We start from the raw sequence: 16815 nt of genomic DNA, 5'->3' as shown, positions 1-16815 counted from the left end.
CTTAAGTTTTGATGATAACAAAGTATAAGAGAACAATTTTTACTCTAACCAGTTTGCTGAGTGTGCAGAAAAATTGGAACAAATTCTAACTCCGAAGGTGTCTAGACTCTGAGCCAAAGAATAGAAACGTTCAAACAAGTCAACTATGATCTATCAAGTCAACATTCTGAATATAAGTTCTCCAGACTGACTCTGATATAAAGCTCTGACTATCTGCTGGTGAAATTCTTTGAACCCAGTTGTCCAAAGACTATATTTATTTTATCAAGTTTTGATGACAGACTTTGGAAATTCTACTCAAGCTTCAATAACAAATATTAAAAGCCTCTGAATGGAAGTTGTCCAAAAGTCAACAAAATATTTGATGTAACAAAAGTACAAAAGTAAATCTACTTTTTCCAAAAGTCAACAAAATATCTGATATAAAGCTCTGACTATCTGCTGGTGAAATTCTTAGAACCCAGTTGTCCAAAGACTATATTTATTTTATCAAGTTTTGATGACATACTTTGGAATTTCTACTCAAGCTTCAACAACAAATATTAAAAGCCTCTGAATGGAAGTTGTCCAAAAGTCAACAAAATATTTTATGTAACAGAAGTACAAAAGTAAATCTACTTTTTCCATAAAGTATTATACTTTGTGTCAAAGAAGTCTTCTGCGTCCAATCATTTTCACCAACTATAGGCTGCTTCACCCCTCTAGTGTTTCATTTGAAGTGATCTTATTACAATGGATACTTAGAGGATATTTCATCTTCACCTCCAACAGATCTATTTTTCATCTATTTAAAGAGGACTTTGAAGATTGAAGAATGTGATAAGAGATAGACTTGATACACACACTGAACATTGATCAACACTCACATTCAGAAACATATACCAAAATAAGAAGTGTTGCTTACACTTATACACTTATAACAAAAACTTATTGGATATTCTTGTTAAGTGTAATACTTGATTGTAAACTTGTGTATCTTCTTGTCAAAAGCATCTTGTAAACACAAAAATTGTTATTAGAATTTTGATTGCAATCCTTAAGTAACTAGGTTAGGTCATGCTCTTGAGAAGTGAATAACATGTTATTATTAAGGTTGAAATCTTCTTAAGCGACCGGGTAGGCCAAGGTCTTAAGGAGTCAGTGACCGTCAGTTTTCTTAGGGGATCCTGATTAGTCAAAGGCTTGATATTATCGATAGTAAAGATGTTGTGGGTGTTAGTGTAAGTCCGCTAACTTTCAACTACCCCATATTTTCTTGGATACATGTTCCCTACATGTCTAAGTCCAACATCCATTTTTATCGAAAAAATCAAGATGACCTCCCTGAAGTCCCTCTAATGTTTGGCACTGCCAGAAGTTTTGTTTTGTTTGAATTAATGCACGTATCAAAGTCCCTTCAGGAATTTATTGTGACATCCATTGCTCGTAAGAAAAAAGTGGATAAGTTGATTCATATGATGCTCCCCAAAGGTGTTAGTGCTTCCACAACTCAACCTACTGCTAAGGACAAGACATTTGAAGATCAGGTTGGAAATGATAATGGTGATGCTGTTAGTGAAGGTAGTTCGAATGTTGGGTCATCTAAAAATTCTAAAGATTAATAATTTGTTTTATTAATTATCTTTTTTATATATGCGTGAGTATTTCTCCAATTTGTTTAATCACCCTCAGAGCAGGATAATGGTCCCTTCTTCCCTCTGAGCTGGTTCCATTTTTTTACTTTTTTCTGCTTCCTGGATTTCTGCCCCTCCTGGGCTATTTTAGTTCTTTTATTGGCTTTTTTTGGCCCCTTGCCCATTTCGATGCAAATAGGGGGATAAGAAACAAATTTGATCTAAATGCATAACTTTTTATGGTAATCTGGTTAATCTGATATACTAGTTTTTATGCTGATATGCTAGTTATCTAGATCTTTGATGCAATTTGATGATTTGTCATGAAGATTATTCTAGTCATTTGGTTGCACATCTTACATGTTGTATTCGCCTTAAAATTGGGCAAAAGGGGAGATTGTTGTTACAAGTGATTGAGACATTTTTATATGCAACATGTTATGCAATATTTCATGACATGATGTTGAGATATATGGTCTCTATGCGCTCAAAACCAGAGGCAAAGATGTGGAGCAAGATGTCCCACACGCCATGGAACATTCTGCCTTTGAAGTTGTTGCATTATATCAGAATCAAGCACATGGTTTGTTTCCTTATTTATCTTTATGTTTATGCGCTTTTAGGGAATTAGGAAAGAATTCCTAAAAATACCACAGATCAAGACCAAATCATATGGATATGGATTTAATTTAAGATATATTGCAAATGAAATTAAATCATATCTTGTGTATGCATTTTTTGGAGTTCTTCATCCGCATGTTTTCAGCAACCCTAATCGCAAGCCACAACTGTCTATTTTGCTATTTAAGGAGACTCTCTTTGTAATAGAAGACTCGGACTTTGAAAGATATTAAAAGGCAATTATATATGTTGAGTCTTTTATGTTTTCATGTGTTTTTACTTCTGAAACTCTATTCGTTTGAGCATTCATATCCAAAGGAATAAAGTTTGTTTTATTGAGTTGTAATAGTTTAATCATTCCAACCTTTTGTAATCTTTCCAACACTAGGGATAGTTTTTGTGAGAAAGTGACATCGGTCTCATATTTAGGGGGAGTCCTAAATATAAATTTATTGGTAGTATTAACAAAAAGACATTTAACTAGAAGAGTTCATCTAAGATCAATTTGTACTTATGCTATTAAAAATGGATTTCTTTCTTAGGTTAACATCCTCCATATGTAGGTGTTATTGCATTGAACTAGGGTACCAAATTATTGTGTTCAATTTCATTTATTTACATTTTAATTGTCATTGCATCCGACTTGTCATACGCATTGTCTGACACATTGTGTTTGATATCTTTCTAGGAGGAGAACATAATTTCAAATATAAATATACTAAAAACACGCAATGACAAACTTCTATCACAACCATATTCTTGAATATTTTCTTGTTCTAAAGGAAAAGTCTGAAAACTGAGATTTTAAGAAACAAGTTTACTTGCTTCGATGATAATATCTAAGTTTGACACTATTTACCATAATACTTTCATGATCCTACTTAAGTACTAATTCTTTTCGCATACCTCAATATGGATAAATAAAAAATGTCTAACATGCTCATATTTATTCAATTTTTTCTCCCTTCCTCACCAATTCACTCAAATGATAAGGGTATCACTCAATCAACATATAAAGATCATTTTACCACAAACTTTAACATTATCTAAAGAGTTTATCAAATCAAAATTATTACACACTCTTTTTAGGTCTCAAAGGTTGTAACGTAACTTGGTTAAGGTATGATAAATTTGGGAAAGTTGGCTAAATTCTTGGAGTTTGACACTAAATTCTTTTATTCATCCATTTTTAGATTTTTGATGTTCTTTTACCACAACCAATACTTCAAGGGATGATCCTAAGCTATTAGAGACTTTATTATTTATTTGTAGTGATAAATTTGGGAAAGTTGGCTAAATTCTTGGAGTTTGACACTAAATTCTTTTATTCATCCATTTTTAGATTTTTGATGTTCTTTTACCACAACCAATACTTCAAGGGATGATCATAAGCTATTAGAGACTTTATTTATTTATTTGTAGTGATACCACTTCATTTTTGTCCTTCTTTAATCATTTTAATTTTATCTTTATATTTTTTCGATGGGTACCACTATTCAAAAAAAAAATTAAGTCTCTTTCAATGACATTTTCTTTTAAGACCACTACTATAAACTTAAAATATTGTTATTACATGAGCAATCCTAAACTTAAAATTTTACTGTGCTTATGATTTTTCGTATGACTACCTAACTCTAAAGAGAAACGAAGTAATTACAATTATTTGTAAAATAGCATCATGTAATTCAATTTATAAATAAAGAGGGGGGATATGGATTAAAGAGACTATCAAGGGATACATAAATTTAGCATATAGAAAGATAATCCTAAAGGGTTCTAGATACACAAAAAATGTTGCCTTAGTGTGTGAATAATATGATAATTTATCGTAAAGAAAAGGTAAACTTTTAGAAAATTTCATATTTAAATGGACACTCTCAGATTTATAAAATCGTAAATAGTGAATATTTGGTCCAAACCTTACTTGTTTAGGTTTTTGAAAGTTGAGAAGAATTTTGAGTTAGACTTTAATCTTTAGTCATTATCCTTCTCTTTGCCTTTTTGAATTTCTATTAATCTTAAGCATTCACATTTGGTGCCCGGCTTCTTTCCTAATGAAGCTCTTGTTTTCATTATCAGTGTAAAGAATAGCCAATATAGTCTTTCTTTCTTCTTAGTTGCTGCTGGACATGGTAGCTTCAGCCAATATGGTAGAATTTTATTAGATTACAACCTTTCATTTTGGTTCTACATAACCAAACTTTTTCTTCTTGAAGCCTTTTCCTTTCTTGAAACTTTAATGTTTTACTAACACCGTCTTCCTTTTCTTCCTTGAGTGGATAAAGGCTCATACTTTATATGGACTCCATTTTTGTATTAGGTGGATATGACAATTTTTGGGGTTCATATGATGTTTTTTACTTTCCCTTTTCTATTTGCTATACATCCATGTTTTAGCATGTAATACTTTCATCTCCTTACTTCAAGCCTTAAAAATATATTTCTCATCCATAAACCACTTAAATAGCTCATTTGTCTCCCAATTAAGGTTTCTTTTAAAGAGTTGATACAAATGGTTTGCCTAGAAGTAGGAGGCTCTTTTTATTTGCTTACATCCAAAGTAACGAATTAACCAGAAGTATAAAATTGCCAACTTTTACCGACACATATTTCATCATCCTAAGGATATACATAAGACCTGCATATCAAGTCAAGATCATACTGAGTGGTTTTATTTCTCCCCTTAAATTTTCTGCCATCCAGAATAACATCAGTTTGATCCTATATCGGGAATAAATATTTTTTTTTCAAATCTTAAATTTCCAATATTGCATGGGATAATGAAACCACCTAAATCTGATAAATTGGAAGATGGTTAATATTCTTTGAATTACCACACAACAATATTAATAAGTAAACTACCTCATTGTTGAATATATTTCTTTTCTTGGTCGCAAACTCCTTCATAATCTTTGTGTAAGCTTGGAATTATTGTAATGCTTCTCCGAATGAGATAATGACTTGTAGGTTGTTGAATAATTCAAGGAATTTTTCATACTATCTTACCTTATGATATTTTCTTCTTCTTCGGTGGATATGATAATATTACATGAACTATAGTTTATGAATTTTTTTTTCTTCTTTCATCACACTTTTAACTCCACTATATTTTTTTCCTTGCTCTTTTCAACTCTAATCATTAGTCCATCTTCCTTTACAATTTCACAATTAACCTCAATTTTTTTCAATGACAACTTTTGTAACCCTTAGCCTTTAACACTTTGGTAAATTTATTCTTCCTTAAATTGATAGCATATAAACTTTCATTCTTCTTGGGATTATTAATTATAATTCCCTTAAAGAGTCTAGTAGATTGGTCTGTCAATTGTTTTGGTAGTTGGCAAATATGTGTCTCCAAACTCCTGATACATGCTTCTTTGCTCATACTATTTATTTCTTGATCCAATTTCTTATTTTTAAAAGTATCATGTGTCACCTATTAGAATAATATATATATTGATCTTATGTTCCTGATAACAAAAGAACAACAAGATCAATAAAACAATATGTGGAAATAGAATTAGAGGTTTTACCTCCAGCAATTGTTGCAGTGTTGTGAGTGCACTGCTTTTGATTCTTCCAAACTCTTGCTCTCTCGATATAGATGGTGTATTTCTTTTGCGATGAGAGAAAGTTTTGGGGACCAAAGACTATTTATAGGCTTGATTCTACCATCAAGAATTTAAAGTCATTAAAACTCATTACCACCCAATTAAATGGTCATATCAATTTACATTAAAACCAAAATAAATCATACCCTTTTCAGAATCAAAATCCCAAAACTATGGACCACATTAAAATTGGTTTTTTATTATTAATAATTATTATAATAAAAATAAGAAACCGTTACATTCTCCTACTTGGTCCATAGAACGGATTATTGGCATAAATGAGTCATGGAAAACTTACTCAAGAAATAAATATGTGAATCATAGAGATAGTCCATCTTAAAGCGAGTAGTCTTATCTATGTATTACGACATGTCTATTTTCAAGTATATATCTGTAATGTGGTAACTAACTTGATGAATAAACCAACGTTTACTCTTGGTCCAGATGTAACATATTTTCTCAAACTGATGTGCGCATGAAAATGAGAAAACATCACAATATAAGAGTTTTATTAATAAACTGTATGTATACAATCATAAGGAGGAGCCAAGTCCCGTGTTCTCTACATGATCCTTAAATTTTATTGGTGGCATGCCCTTAGTCAAAGGATCAACGATCATTAAATCAGTACTAATGTGATTAATAACTACTATTTTATCTTTAACTCTTTCTTTAATGGCTAAATACTTTATGTCGATGTACTTGCTTCGACTTCCACTTTTATTGTTCTTAGCCATAAAGACAGCTGCTGAATTATCGCAAAAAATCTTCAGAGGTTTAGAAATAGAATCCATGATTCTAAGCCCAGAAATAAAACTCTTAAGCCATACACCATGAGAAGTAGCCTCAAAACAGGAGACAAACTCGGCTTTCATAGTAGAAGTAGCAATCAAGGTTTGCTTAGTACTTCTCCATGAAATAGCTCCATCAGCCATCAAAAAAATATATCCTGATGTTGATTTGCGAGAATCAACACAACCATCAAAGTCGGAGTCTGAATAGCCGATCACATCAAGATTGTCCGTCTGCCTATACATTAGCATGTAATCTTTTTGTTCCTTTAAGATATCTCAACATCTTCTTTGCAGCTTTCCAGTGATCCATACCTGGATTACTCTGATATCTTCCTAAGATTCCAACAGCAAATGCAATATCAGGCCTTGTGCATACTTGAGCATACATAAGACTTCCAACAACAAAAGCATATGGAATGTTCTTCATTTATTCCCGCTCAAAATCATTCTTAGGGCATTGATTCAAATTAAATCTATCGCCCTTGACAATGGGTGCAACACTTGGGGAACAATCTTTCATTCTAAATCTCTCTAAAACTTTATTGATGTAGGTTTCTTGTGATAGACCCAAAATTCCTCAAAGTCTATCTCTGTGGATCTTAATGCCAATGACATAAGATGTCTCACCCATATCCTTCATATCCAAGTTTTTAGAGAGGAATTGTTTCACCTCATGTAGAAAACCTTTATCATTGGTTGCAAGTAGTATGTCATCCACATACAAAATGAGAAAACAAATTTTACTCCCACTGACCTTCTGGTATATACATTAATCCATGGGGTTTTCAATAAACCCAAATGAAGATATCGTTTCATGGAATTTAAGATACCATTGACGAGAGGCTTGTTTTAAACCATATATAGATCTTTAAACCATATATGGATCTCTTAAGCTTGCAAACCAAATGCTCACCACTATTAGAAGAGAAACCTTCAGGTTGTTTCATATAAACCTCCTCCTCCAAATCATCATTAATAAAGACTGTTTTCACATCCATTTGATGCAACTCAAGGTAAAAATGTGCAACTAATGCCAAGATGACACGAAGAGAATCTTTCTTAGATACAGGAGAAAAAGTATCAGTGTAATCGATTCCCTCCTTTTGAGTAAATCCCTTAGCAATGAGTCTGGCCTTGTATCTCTCAATGTTGCCTAATGAATCTTTCTTGGTTTTATAGATCCATTTACAACCAATGGCCTTTGCCCCATTAGGTAACTCTACAAGATCCCATACGTCGTTGTTTTTCATGGAATTCATTTAACTATAATTGATAGCATTTAACACTTTGGTAAATTTATTCTTCCTTAAATTGATAGCATATAAACTTTCATGCTTCTTGGGATTATTAATTATAATCCCCTTAAAGAGTCTAGTAGATTGGTCTGTCAATTGTTTTGGTAGTTGGCAAATATGTGTCTCCAAACTCCTGATACATGCTTCTTTGTTCATACTATTTGTTTCTTGGTCCAATTTCTTATTTTTAAAAGTATCATGTGTCACCTATATGAACATGATCACGAAAACTTCCAATTGAGAAAATTTTATTGGTTCTTCTTGCTCATTTTGATACCATTGTTGTACTATTTTATTGATATTGTTGCCGATATTATTGAGATTGTTTTTGATATTGTTGAGATTGTTGCTACTTATTTTGGTATGATTGTTGATGTTGTATATGATTTTGATTCTAATATAGTGGTTGATATTATTGACTCTAATATAAACTTTTCCCCTGTTTTTTATTCCACCTGATTTTTTGGTGACTTATCCATGCAAGAATGTATGTTCCTAAGAAAATATTATTCATTTGAAAACTTCCAGTGTACTTAGCCTATTTATCATGGAAACCGTTTAGGTTGCACTAGCCCTTTTCATGACCACCGACACACTAATCATATATGAAAGCTTGTTGTACATGTTTTACCTAGTGATGTCCCCTTGGAAAGTCTGTTGATTATGGACAGAGTGTCCAACTATGTTTGCATTTTGTTATGGCTTTCTAGCAATACACTTTTGATGTCAAATACTCCACCTATTCTTCATATAACTCCTTTGTTTGTTGTTGCACTATACTCTTTTTGGGTCATATTCTCAATCAACTTTTTTGTCTATTTATCGGACTTTGTTTGCATAATACCTCCAATAGAGGCATCTAATAACAATCTTGTGTTTCCTTTATGTCGTTGTGTAAAATATTATACAATTGTCAAGTCATCAATGTCATGTGATGGATATTATAATAATAAGTTTTTACCTTTCCCATGTATAATGGAGAGATTTAGTCTATCCTTGCTTAATAATATGATGTTCGCCACCTTGTCCACATATTTGTGTATTGAATATAATCTTTCTAAAAACAATTATTCTAGTTTCACCCAAGTAATTATCACACCACTTGGTAATGTCTATATTGAATCCTTATCTCTACAAGTAAGTGTTAGTTAAAACAATATTAACCTTTTTTAAATTTCTATTATACCTCCCGTGTTGCAAAAAGTACACGTCTCCTTGAACCTAGTCATATACTCATAAGAATATATTAGAACACATCCTTCAAATTTAGTATCTCTCAAACCTACAAACACATAATTCTTAATGTCAAAGAAAAATGGATTCGTCAGTTGGACCCAACAAGCCACCTCTTCTTCGTATAGTCATCACCCAAATTCTCCTAGAGTACGTCTAAGTGGGATAGTTTTAGGTTATTTATGTAGCGTTGCCTAAGGTGATTCACTAGTACTAGAATAGTGTAATTACATCTTTTTCTCTTGTAGTTTAGCTATGCAAATGAGTTTTCAAATTATTTTTATAGTCTTTTAAATTTTTTGCCCGAGTTACAAATTCTCCAATCTTGCGTTAGACATAAATTGAACACACATATACTTTTAGTAGTATAGAGTAAAGTAAAAATAAATAAATAAATAAATAAATAAATCAAATATACCTAATATCAAGTATAGTTACCTAATATTTCCTTATTGAAATAATCAATAGTCCTTGGTAACATTGTTATTTTGTTGGTCCGAAAATATAAGTGTAGTAAGTTGTGTCAACGAAAGTTCACAAGTGGTAAGTTAGGTTGAAAACATATCGATCCAAAAAAATTGTGATTATTTAAACAATATGAAAGATATTATACTTTTTATTAGAAAGTGAATGACATAACTGTAAAAAGGGGGTGTGAGTAGCGCGGTTGAATCACTTGTGTGAATATTATAAAATTAATGAAACTAAGCTAACCGATGAAACTTATAATAAGAGAAACGATTAAGTTCCCATTTTAATCCTTTTCCCTTTTCATGTGTTTAAACCCTTCTTGGACCTATAATGAGTCTTCATATATCAGGACTATTTTACAAAATTGTTATGCATGATTTCTCATTGCATAACCTGCTTCGTGTGATTATAATTCCCCAATGTCTTGAGCAAAGTCGCAATCGGAGAAAGTTTGATAGAAACATAAAATAACTATGTCAGAGAGTATGCCTTATGTCAAGTAATAATGAACAACCTCTTAGAAATATTTAGTTCCAATAGAAAAGTTTACTGTTAGTTCTCAATTGCTATCTAGATTGATCCCCCAAATTTCTTAGATGAAAAAATATTAAGCATAAAATATTAATGAATCACGATAAGAAGTTCATCATTATAGAGAAAATATCTAAATAGATCCCATGATTCACATTATTGCGGGACAAATCATCTAAGGGAGCTAGTTACTCATCCTTAAAGAATTCATGGTTCCTTGCTTTCTCCCCATCTCCAATGCTTAATAATATGCCTCATTTATCATCAAACTTAGAACCCTAATAATTGAGTGTGTTTTACAATTTATAGAAAATTTATGATCTCACAGAATCACGTTGTTTTGCCTTAGAGGTGCACCACTATTTTTGCGATGTTGTTGACATATCAGTCTACGAATCATAATAGCATGTCACTCTTGTTTTGTTTAAGCGCCACAACTTTTCTAGTGATGCAATATTGTGTTACTTTGTCATCTTAACTTCCATAGTAAAATACCATAGAATTTGTATGATTATGTTTCTTTTGGCTTAGATTGGTTTTTCCACACTTCTTTGGATTTTTTAGTAAATCCTAAAAAACGTAAATAAATTAAAAGAAAAAGAACTTAAAAAAAAATGCAATGACAAAGTGTTATATGTAAGCCACTTTGACACAAGCCTTACCCCTATACACTCTTTGGCAACCCAACTTCTAAAAACATTCCAACAACTGTTCTATGTCTCTTTATACACTGCTTTCTACCGAATTTATTAAACTGCTCTAAAAACAACTTCCAAGTATTTGTTACTTCTTCTTTCACTAACATTCCTTGATCACAAAACTGATAAATTGGAGTTGCAATGAAGGTATTTATTAGGCAATGATGCATGACTAATAACAGTGGAACCATATAAAATACATAACCACGTATTTTAGACACTTTAATCATTATCAATCACCATGAAGAAATTTCAACTCCCCGTGTTAAATTCTATTGTCTATATGATCAAACATGCTTATAGACAATAAATTTCACTTAAATTTAGGGACATACCTCACATCACGTAGAAGGAACTCACGATCATCAAATATTGTAAGCCTGACTGTACCAATATTATGAAGTTTGCAAGCTTTATTGTCATCGAGTCGAACAACTCCATCTTTTTCCAACTTTAAAATCTCAAAGTATAATTTCATTAAATACTTATAATATAAAATCCATGACGCAACTCTTTTAAGTATGTATACTCGACACCACTAATGCACTGACACTCTTATAATCATTCATATATGAGGCAACTACAATCTAAATAGAATCCTCATTGTTTTATGAAAAATAAAACATTTAAACTTTGACTTGTCAGAACTCTGAATTTAAAATTTCCTAATTCTCACTGATTTCTCTTAAGACATTAAGCTTTCACCATAATCATCAACCTTTAAGTCTTTTATCTTTGAAAAAAAATTAGACCTCACTTTCATATGGATTTCATCCAAAGTGAAAGTACATTCCTTAGTATAAACAATGACATCATTGACATTCTTAAAGGATCTAGATAATGATCTTTACGAGAATAGAGTCGTGTGTTCGTCATCAACTATTATTATTCTTCAATTGATCTTGTAAAAAAAATTCATTTGTTTCACAGTAGATTTATTCTTTTCCATTCAAAATCAAAAGAATTGTTGTGAAATTTTTTATATTTAATATCTTTAAAAATATATTTAACAATTTCTACCACGTTTCCATTTATTATAATTGAGGATTTTATAAAAACTATGACTAAGTTATTAGTAATGAAAGATTAGTTCAAAGTAAATGCAATACAAACTTCAAAGTAGAAGTGTTAATAGCACTAACTCTAACTATGTAACACTCATTTTTTTTATTAAAGAAATACATTTGGTTGGATTTAAGTTCACATCAATTGGTGAAACCCTCTTTATTAAAGAGTTGCATGTAAGTCTCATCATTTTTGATGAGTCAATATAATCATTGAAATTATATCAAGTAATCCAACAAAACAAGGTTACAAGACTTAATTAAAACAAAATCAACATTGATTGATAAAATTAAAATATGAAAATTTTACAGAAAAAAATAAAATAACAGAAAAATCAACGAGTAAAATGATCATAATAAAGTATTATTATAGACACTGACTCGGCTAATTTTTCTTTTCGGCTCTAAAACCACCCGCGATGAAGAACACTGCTCCAGCTCACGCCGCTTACCAGTCACTCTCATCGGCTCTGAAACATCAGAGCCAATCAAATGTGGAAAATTAACCTTAGCCTTTGAGCCACGCATATTAAAAGCGGCTCGGTCATAAGCCAAAGCCGCATCTTCAGCCGACTGAAAAGTCCCAAGCCACACCCTTCCGCCGTTCTTTTTCGGATCTCTAATTTCAGCCGCAAACTTTCCCCACGGCCTTCGCCTCACTCCCTTATACTTCTGCCAACAAGGAGGCGCGTGAGTTTCACGATGCATCAGAGGCGCGTTGGCAATGTCACAGTGAAGAGTTGTTAACGTTGAACCACTACTAGTACTGCCGCTGTTGGTGGGAGAAGATGGAGCAACGCCGTGAGATGCGGCAGAAACAGCGGCGAGAGGACTGAAGTCGTGGTGGTCGTTGAGAAGGTAGCGTTGAATTGAATCGAGAAAAGCGAGATCGGATTCAAGAGTCGTAGCTTCGAGATTCATATTCTTTCAAACAACGTTGTACTAAATTTGCAAGTGTTTCGTGTTAATTAACGTTATAAGCTATTGTAAATTGTAATGCAACAAGTGATGCTTCGTATTTATATGGTTCATCTGTGAGTATTATGTTGTTGAAAAATGAAAAGTTGTTGGCTTTGAGAACATATTCTCGTTCTCTTTCGTGGAACCATAGCGACATAATATTAATTAAAATATGTAAGATATTTAGTCATGTGTTAAAGGTGTTTAAGATAGTATATTAGTACTTCTTTTTATTGAAGTTGAGGAACCGGTTTTATTTATTAATAATGGTATAATTTATGTTGAAGGGATGTTAGACATTTTTTCCTATAAATTAAATCATTTGAAGTCTTTTTTTTTTATAGTTTACAGTTTTAGTTTCTTATATTTTAATATATATATATATATATATATATATATATATATATATATATATATATATATATATATATATATATATATATATATATATAATTTTATTAAGAAGTTATACAAGGTGGCGTGGAAAATCACATGAAGATTGAATTTTATTCTTTTTATTTAATATTCATGCTATTAGATATTTCAGGTGAGGACGAGCAGGTCGGAGAAACTTGTTCCTATTGAAGACGAGAATAAATAATAAACTTTTATTCTCGATTAAGATTGATGGCAGAGAAATGTTTGTTATAAGGAAGCGGGGTGGTGAAACTCGCCCATGCCCTACCCTGTTACCATGCTTATTTATGTTAGAGATGACAAATATGACATTTTAGATTATTATTAAATACTAAATATTATTTGAATTTATTGAATATTTTTGTTGTACCGTCATTTGAAACAAATTTAATTATAAATATTTTTTTTGAAACAATCAATTTTAATTATCTATTAATCAATATTTTAAAAATCAGATCGGATCGGTCGGTTAATCGGTTGAATCGGGAATCAGAGATGAATTTGGTTGGGTCAATCTTTCAAAACCATTCATGGATCAAAATCGAAGTAAAACTGGAAAAATCGGATTGAACCGTTCAAGACTATTTGAACCAAAGAACCGGAGCCGATTTTATAAAACCGTCAGGTTAAAAAAAGGCATAAAATTAACCATTTTTTTATTTTTTTTTTTAATTTTAATATGTCAATATCAAAACTTAACATACATTCTTCAATCACAAAAAAGAATTTCATGTCTTTTTACAACCATATAAATTTTTAAATTTTATCATTTTATTATAATTTTTCTTTCAACCACACTTCATTATCATCACGTCATCTCTTTTAAACATAGTTACGATATCCAATTCAATATTGATTGTACTTCAAGTCAATATTGTTTATTGTCAATTAAGACTTGTTTGTCGTATCTCAACTCAAAATCATTTTTTTGTTTAATGAAATATATTGTATGATTAATTTTTGATATTCTACCTTATTTAATTTATGTATTCTTAATTATTTGAACTTCATTTTAGTTATTATATACTATTATTTTAATTTTAATTTAAATTAGTTTTTTTTAATTATAATTCTTTAATTTGATCAAATTATTTTTAAATAAAAGTTGAATTGAAGTCTAGAACATGTTATATTATTATATATATTATCGATATTTTTGTATTAATTTTGTAATAGATTTTTAAATTATTTATTTTATTAAGTTGTGAACGTATAATTATGTGTGACATATCTATGAAATTTAATTTAATTTAATAAACGGTTCGACCGTAAATTTAAGCAGTTAAACTAATTAAACCATAAACCATAAATTTTACCGGTTCAATCTCCGATCCGATTTTAAAAATATTATGATTAATTCAAATATTTTTTCAACAACTAGATAAATTAAATTATATCAAAGTATTCTATGAAATATCATGTTTTCATCCTTAAAAAGACAATTATGCAATATAAATTTAAATACACTTTCAACCATATACTTAAAGTGATTTACGATTTTCTTCTCTTTATTTTTAAATTTGAAAATATAATGTCATTCTTTTTCATCACAAGATGTTAGACTTTTATTAGAGACTTGCTATTTTTACACTGATTTTTGCATACATCGTATCCTACGGTGTAGGTCATAACAATTCATTAAATTTTTAGAAATTTTTTTTAAATAAAATTAGTATATTTTACCTATACTAATACGGTGTAGGTGTTAAAGTTAGTGTCAAAATAACTTTTTTTCCCTTTTATTAAGCTTAATGTTATGTTGACATCTTATTTACTTTATATTGTATGTACATCGTAGAATTTTCTATACATTTTAACTTTGACACAAAAATCAAAGCATGGAGAAAATTATTTAAAAAAGCAAAAGGTACATCTTATGGTATTTATATATGGTGTTGATGTAGTTTTAGGTGTCAACTTAACATTTCTCTTTTATTAATTTATTTGTTAGGTTAACTAATAAGATGACGTAGGGAGATAAAAACTATAAATAAATTTAGTTATTTAAGTCATAATAGTGGCCAAATTTTGACTGAGAAATTATATTGTCACAGCATGCACGTGTGCATAGTACTGCTAGATCCTAAGGTGATTCTAGTAATTAACCCTTTTGTGAACACGTCTGTTGAAAATTTGACCCTCTTTGTTGATTCAAACAAGTGACTTTCAACACATTTTCAAGGGAATGATCACTAGGCTGAATTGTGCATTAAGTTTATTATTTTAAAATATTTTGTGAGATTGTTTAACAATTTACAAACAGACTATCAAGAATTGATGATATTCTCGTAGTAAAATAATTTAATTAAAATTATATTAAAATAGATTATTTTTTGACCTGAATACTCATGTACGTTTCATATATCCATTGTTCGACTATCTTCATGACATGAATACTCATGCACGTTTCAGATATCCATTGTTCGACTATCATCAAAGACTCTTTCGACGCCATAAATGAATTCTGATCACTCTCAATTGCTTTTTGTATTTCACTTTGCTTATTTTCACTACAAAGGTATAGAAATCAAGAACATAATTCTAAACTAACATTTAGGAGTTGATAATCCATAAATTCATATCCCTTAAACTCATACCGGAATTCAATTAGAGAATGAAAGTGAAAACGTACCTGAGTTTATCATTTGGGTTCGATGAATGTTACGGGTATGTGATCTTTCAATTTATAAAGTTCTTTATGATTTTTTTAATCTCTTCTGATGGTGATGAAGAGAGAAAACCTGATAAACTATATTGATCGCTCTTTACAAATGGAGATCATAACCCATATAAATAATTGTAAGATTATTTCTTTAGTTTTCAATATTCTAATTTGATCACTCATCAAATTACATATTGACTTATGGTATCTACATAATAACCTTACCTTTCATGACATTTATGTTTTTAACCATAAATTTAATATTAATATTAATTAGACTCATTTACGTCTTGACTAATTAAATAATGACACTAACACCTTAAATATTACATTTGTGACTCAAAATTCTAACAATCTCCCACGGGTCACATATGTAACTTTACATCTGTGTTAGACTTTATGAGCTAAAAAAATTGTCATTATATACTTCAAGCATATCCAAATTATCTCGTCCATTAGTCTTTCCAATATACATAACCAAAGTGATTTTTGTTATATCAATCATAACTAGAATCATCCATGAAATTTCTAACATGAAAATCACATGAATATGGTTTGTAGATGTCGATTTTTAACTGGTCCAACTTTACTTTAGTGAGAACATTCAATAACCTTATTGTACAAAGTATAAATATCTGAATATCAAACTTTATAAACCATAAAAATATTCAAAACCAAAGTATGCTTACAGTATACCAAACATAGAATACAAAATTCATAAATGACTAACTCCCACTAAATTAAAGATTCCTGAAACTGTAAAACACTCATATGAGCAGTGTGTTCGTGAAATACCTTGGGTGGAAGACCTTTTGTAAGAGGATATGTTATCATGGAGTTTGTCC

At 30.5% G+C, this 16815-nt stretch overlaps 1 protein-coding gene across 1 annotated transcript; it reads right to left on the bottom strand.

Annotated features, from left to right (window-relative positions):
* Nucleotides 1-12191: 12191 nt before the first annotated feature.
* Nucleotides 12192-13019, bottom strand: LOC127076731 (ethylene-responsive transcription factor 13). Its single transcript, XM_051018495.1, has one exon. It carries the CDS (start codon nt 12850-12852, stop codon nt 12283-12285), a length of 570 nt encoding a protein of 189 aa, XP_050874452.1. The 5' UTR covers nt 12853-13019; the 3' UTR covers nt 12192-12282.
* Nucleotides 13020-16815: the final 3796 nt, after the last annotated feature.

Source organism: Lathyrus oleraceus, chromosome 4 (assembly GCF_024323335.1).
Source record: "Lathyrus oleraceus cultivar Zhongwan6 chromosome 4, CAAS_Psat_ZW6_1.0, whole genome shotgun sequence".
Taxonomy (NCBI): Eukaryota; Viridiplantae; Streptophyta; class Magnoliopsida; order Fabales; family Fabaceae; genus Lathyrus; species Lathyrus oleraceus.
Note: the sequence above shows the minus strand (reverse complement) of the source record. Positions and strands in the feature narration are given on the sequence as shown.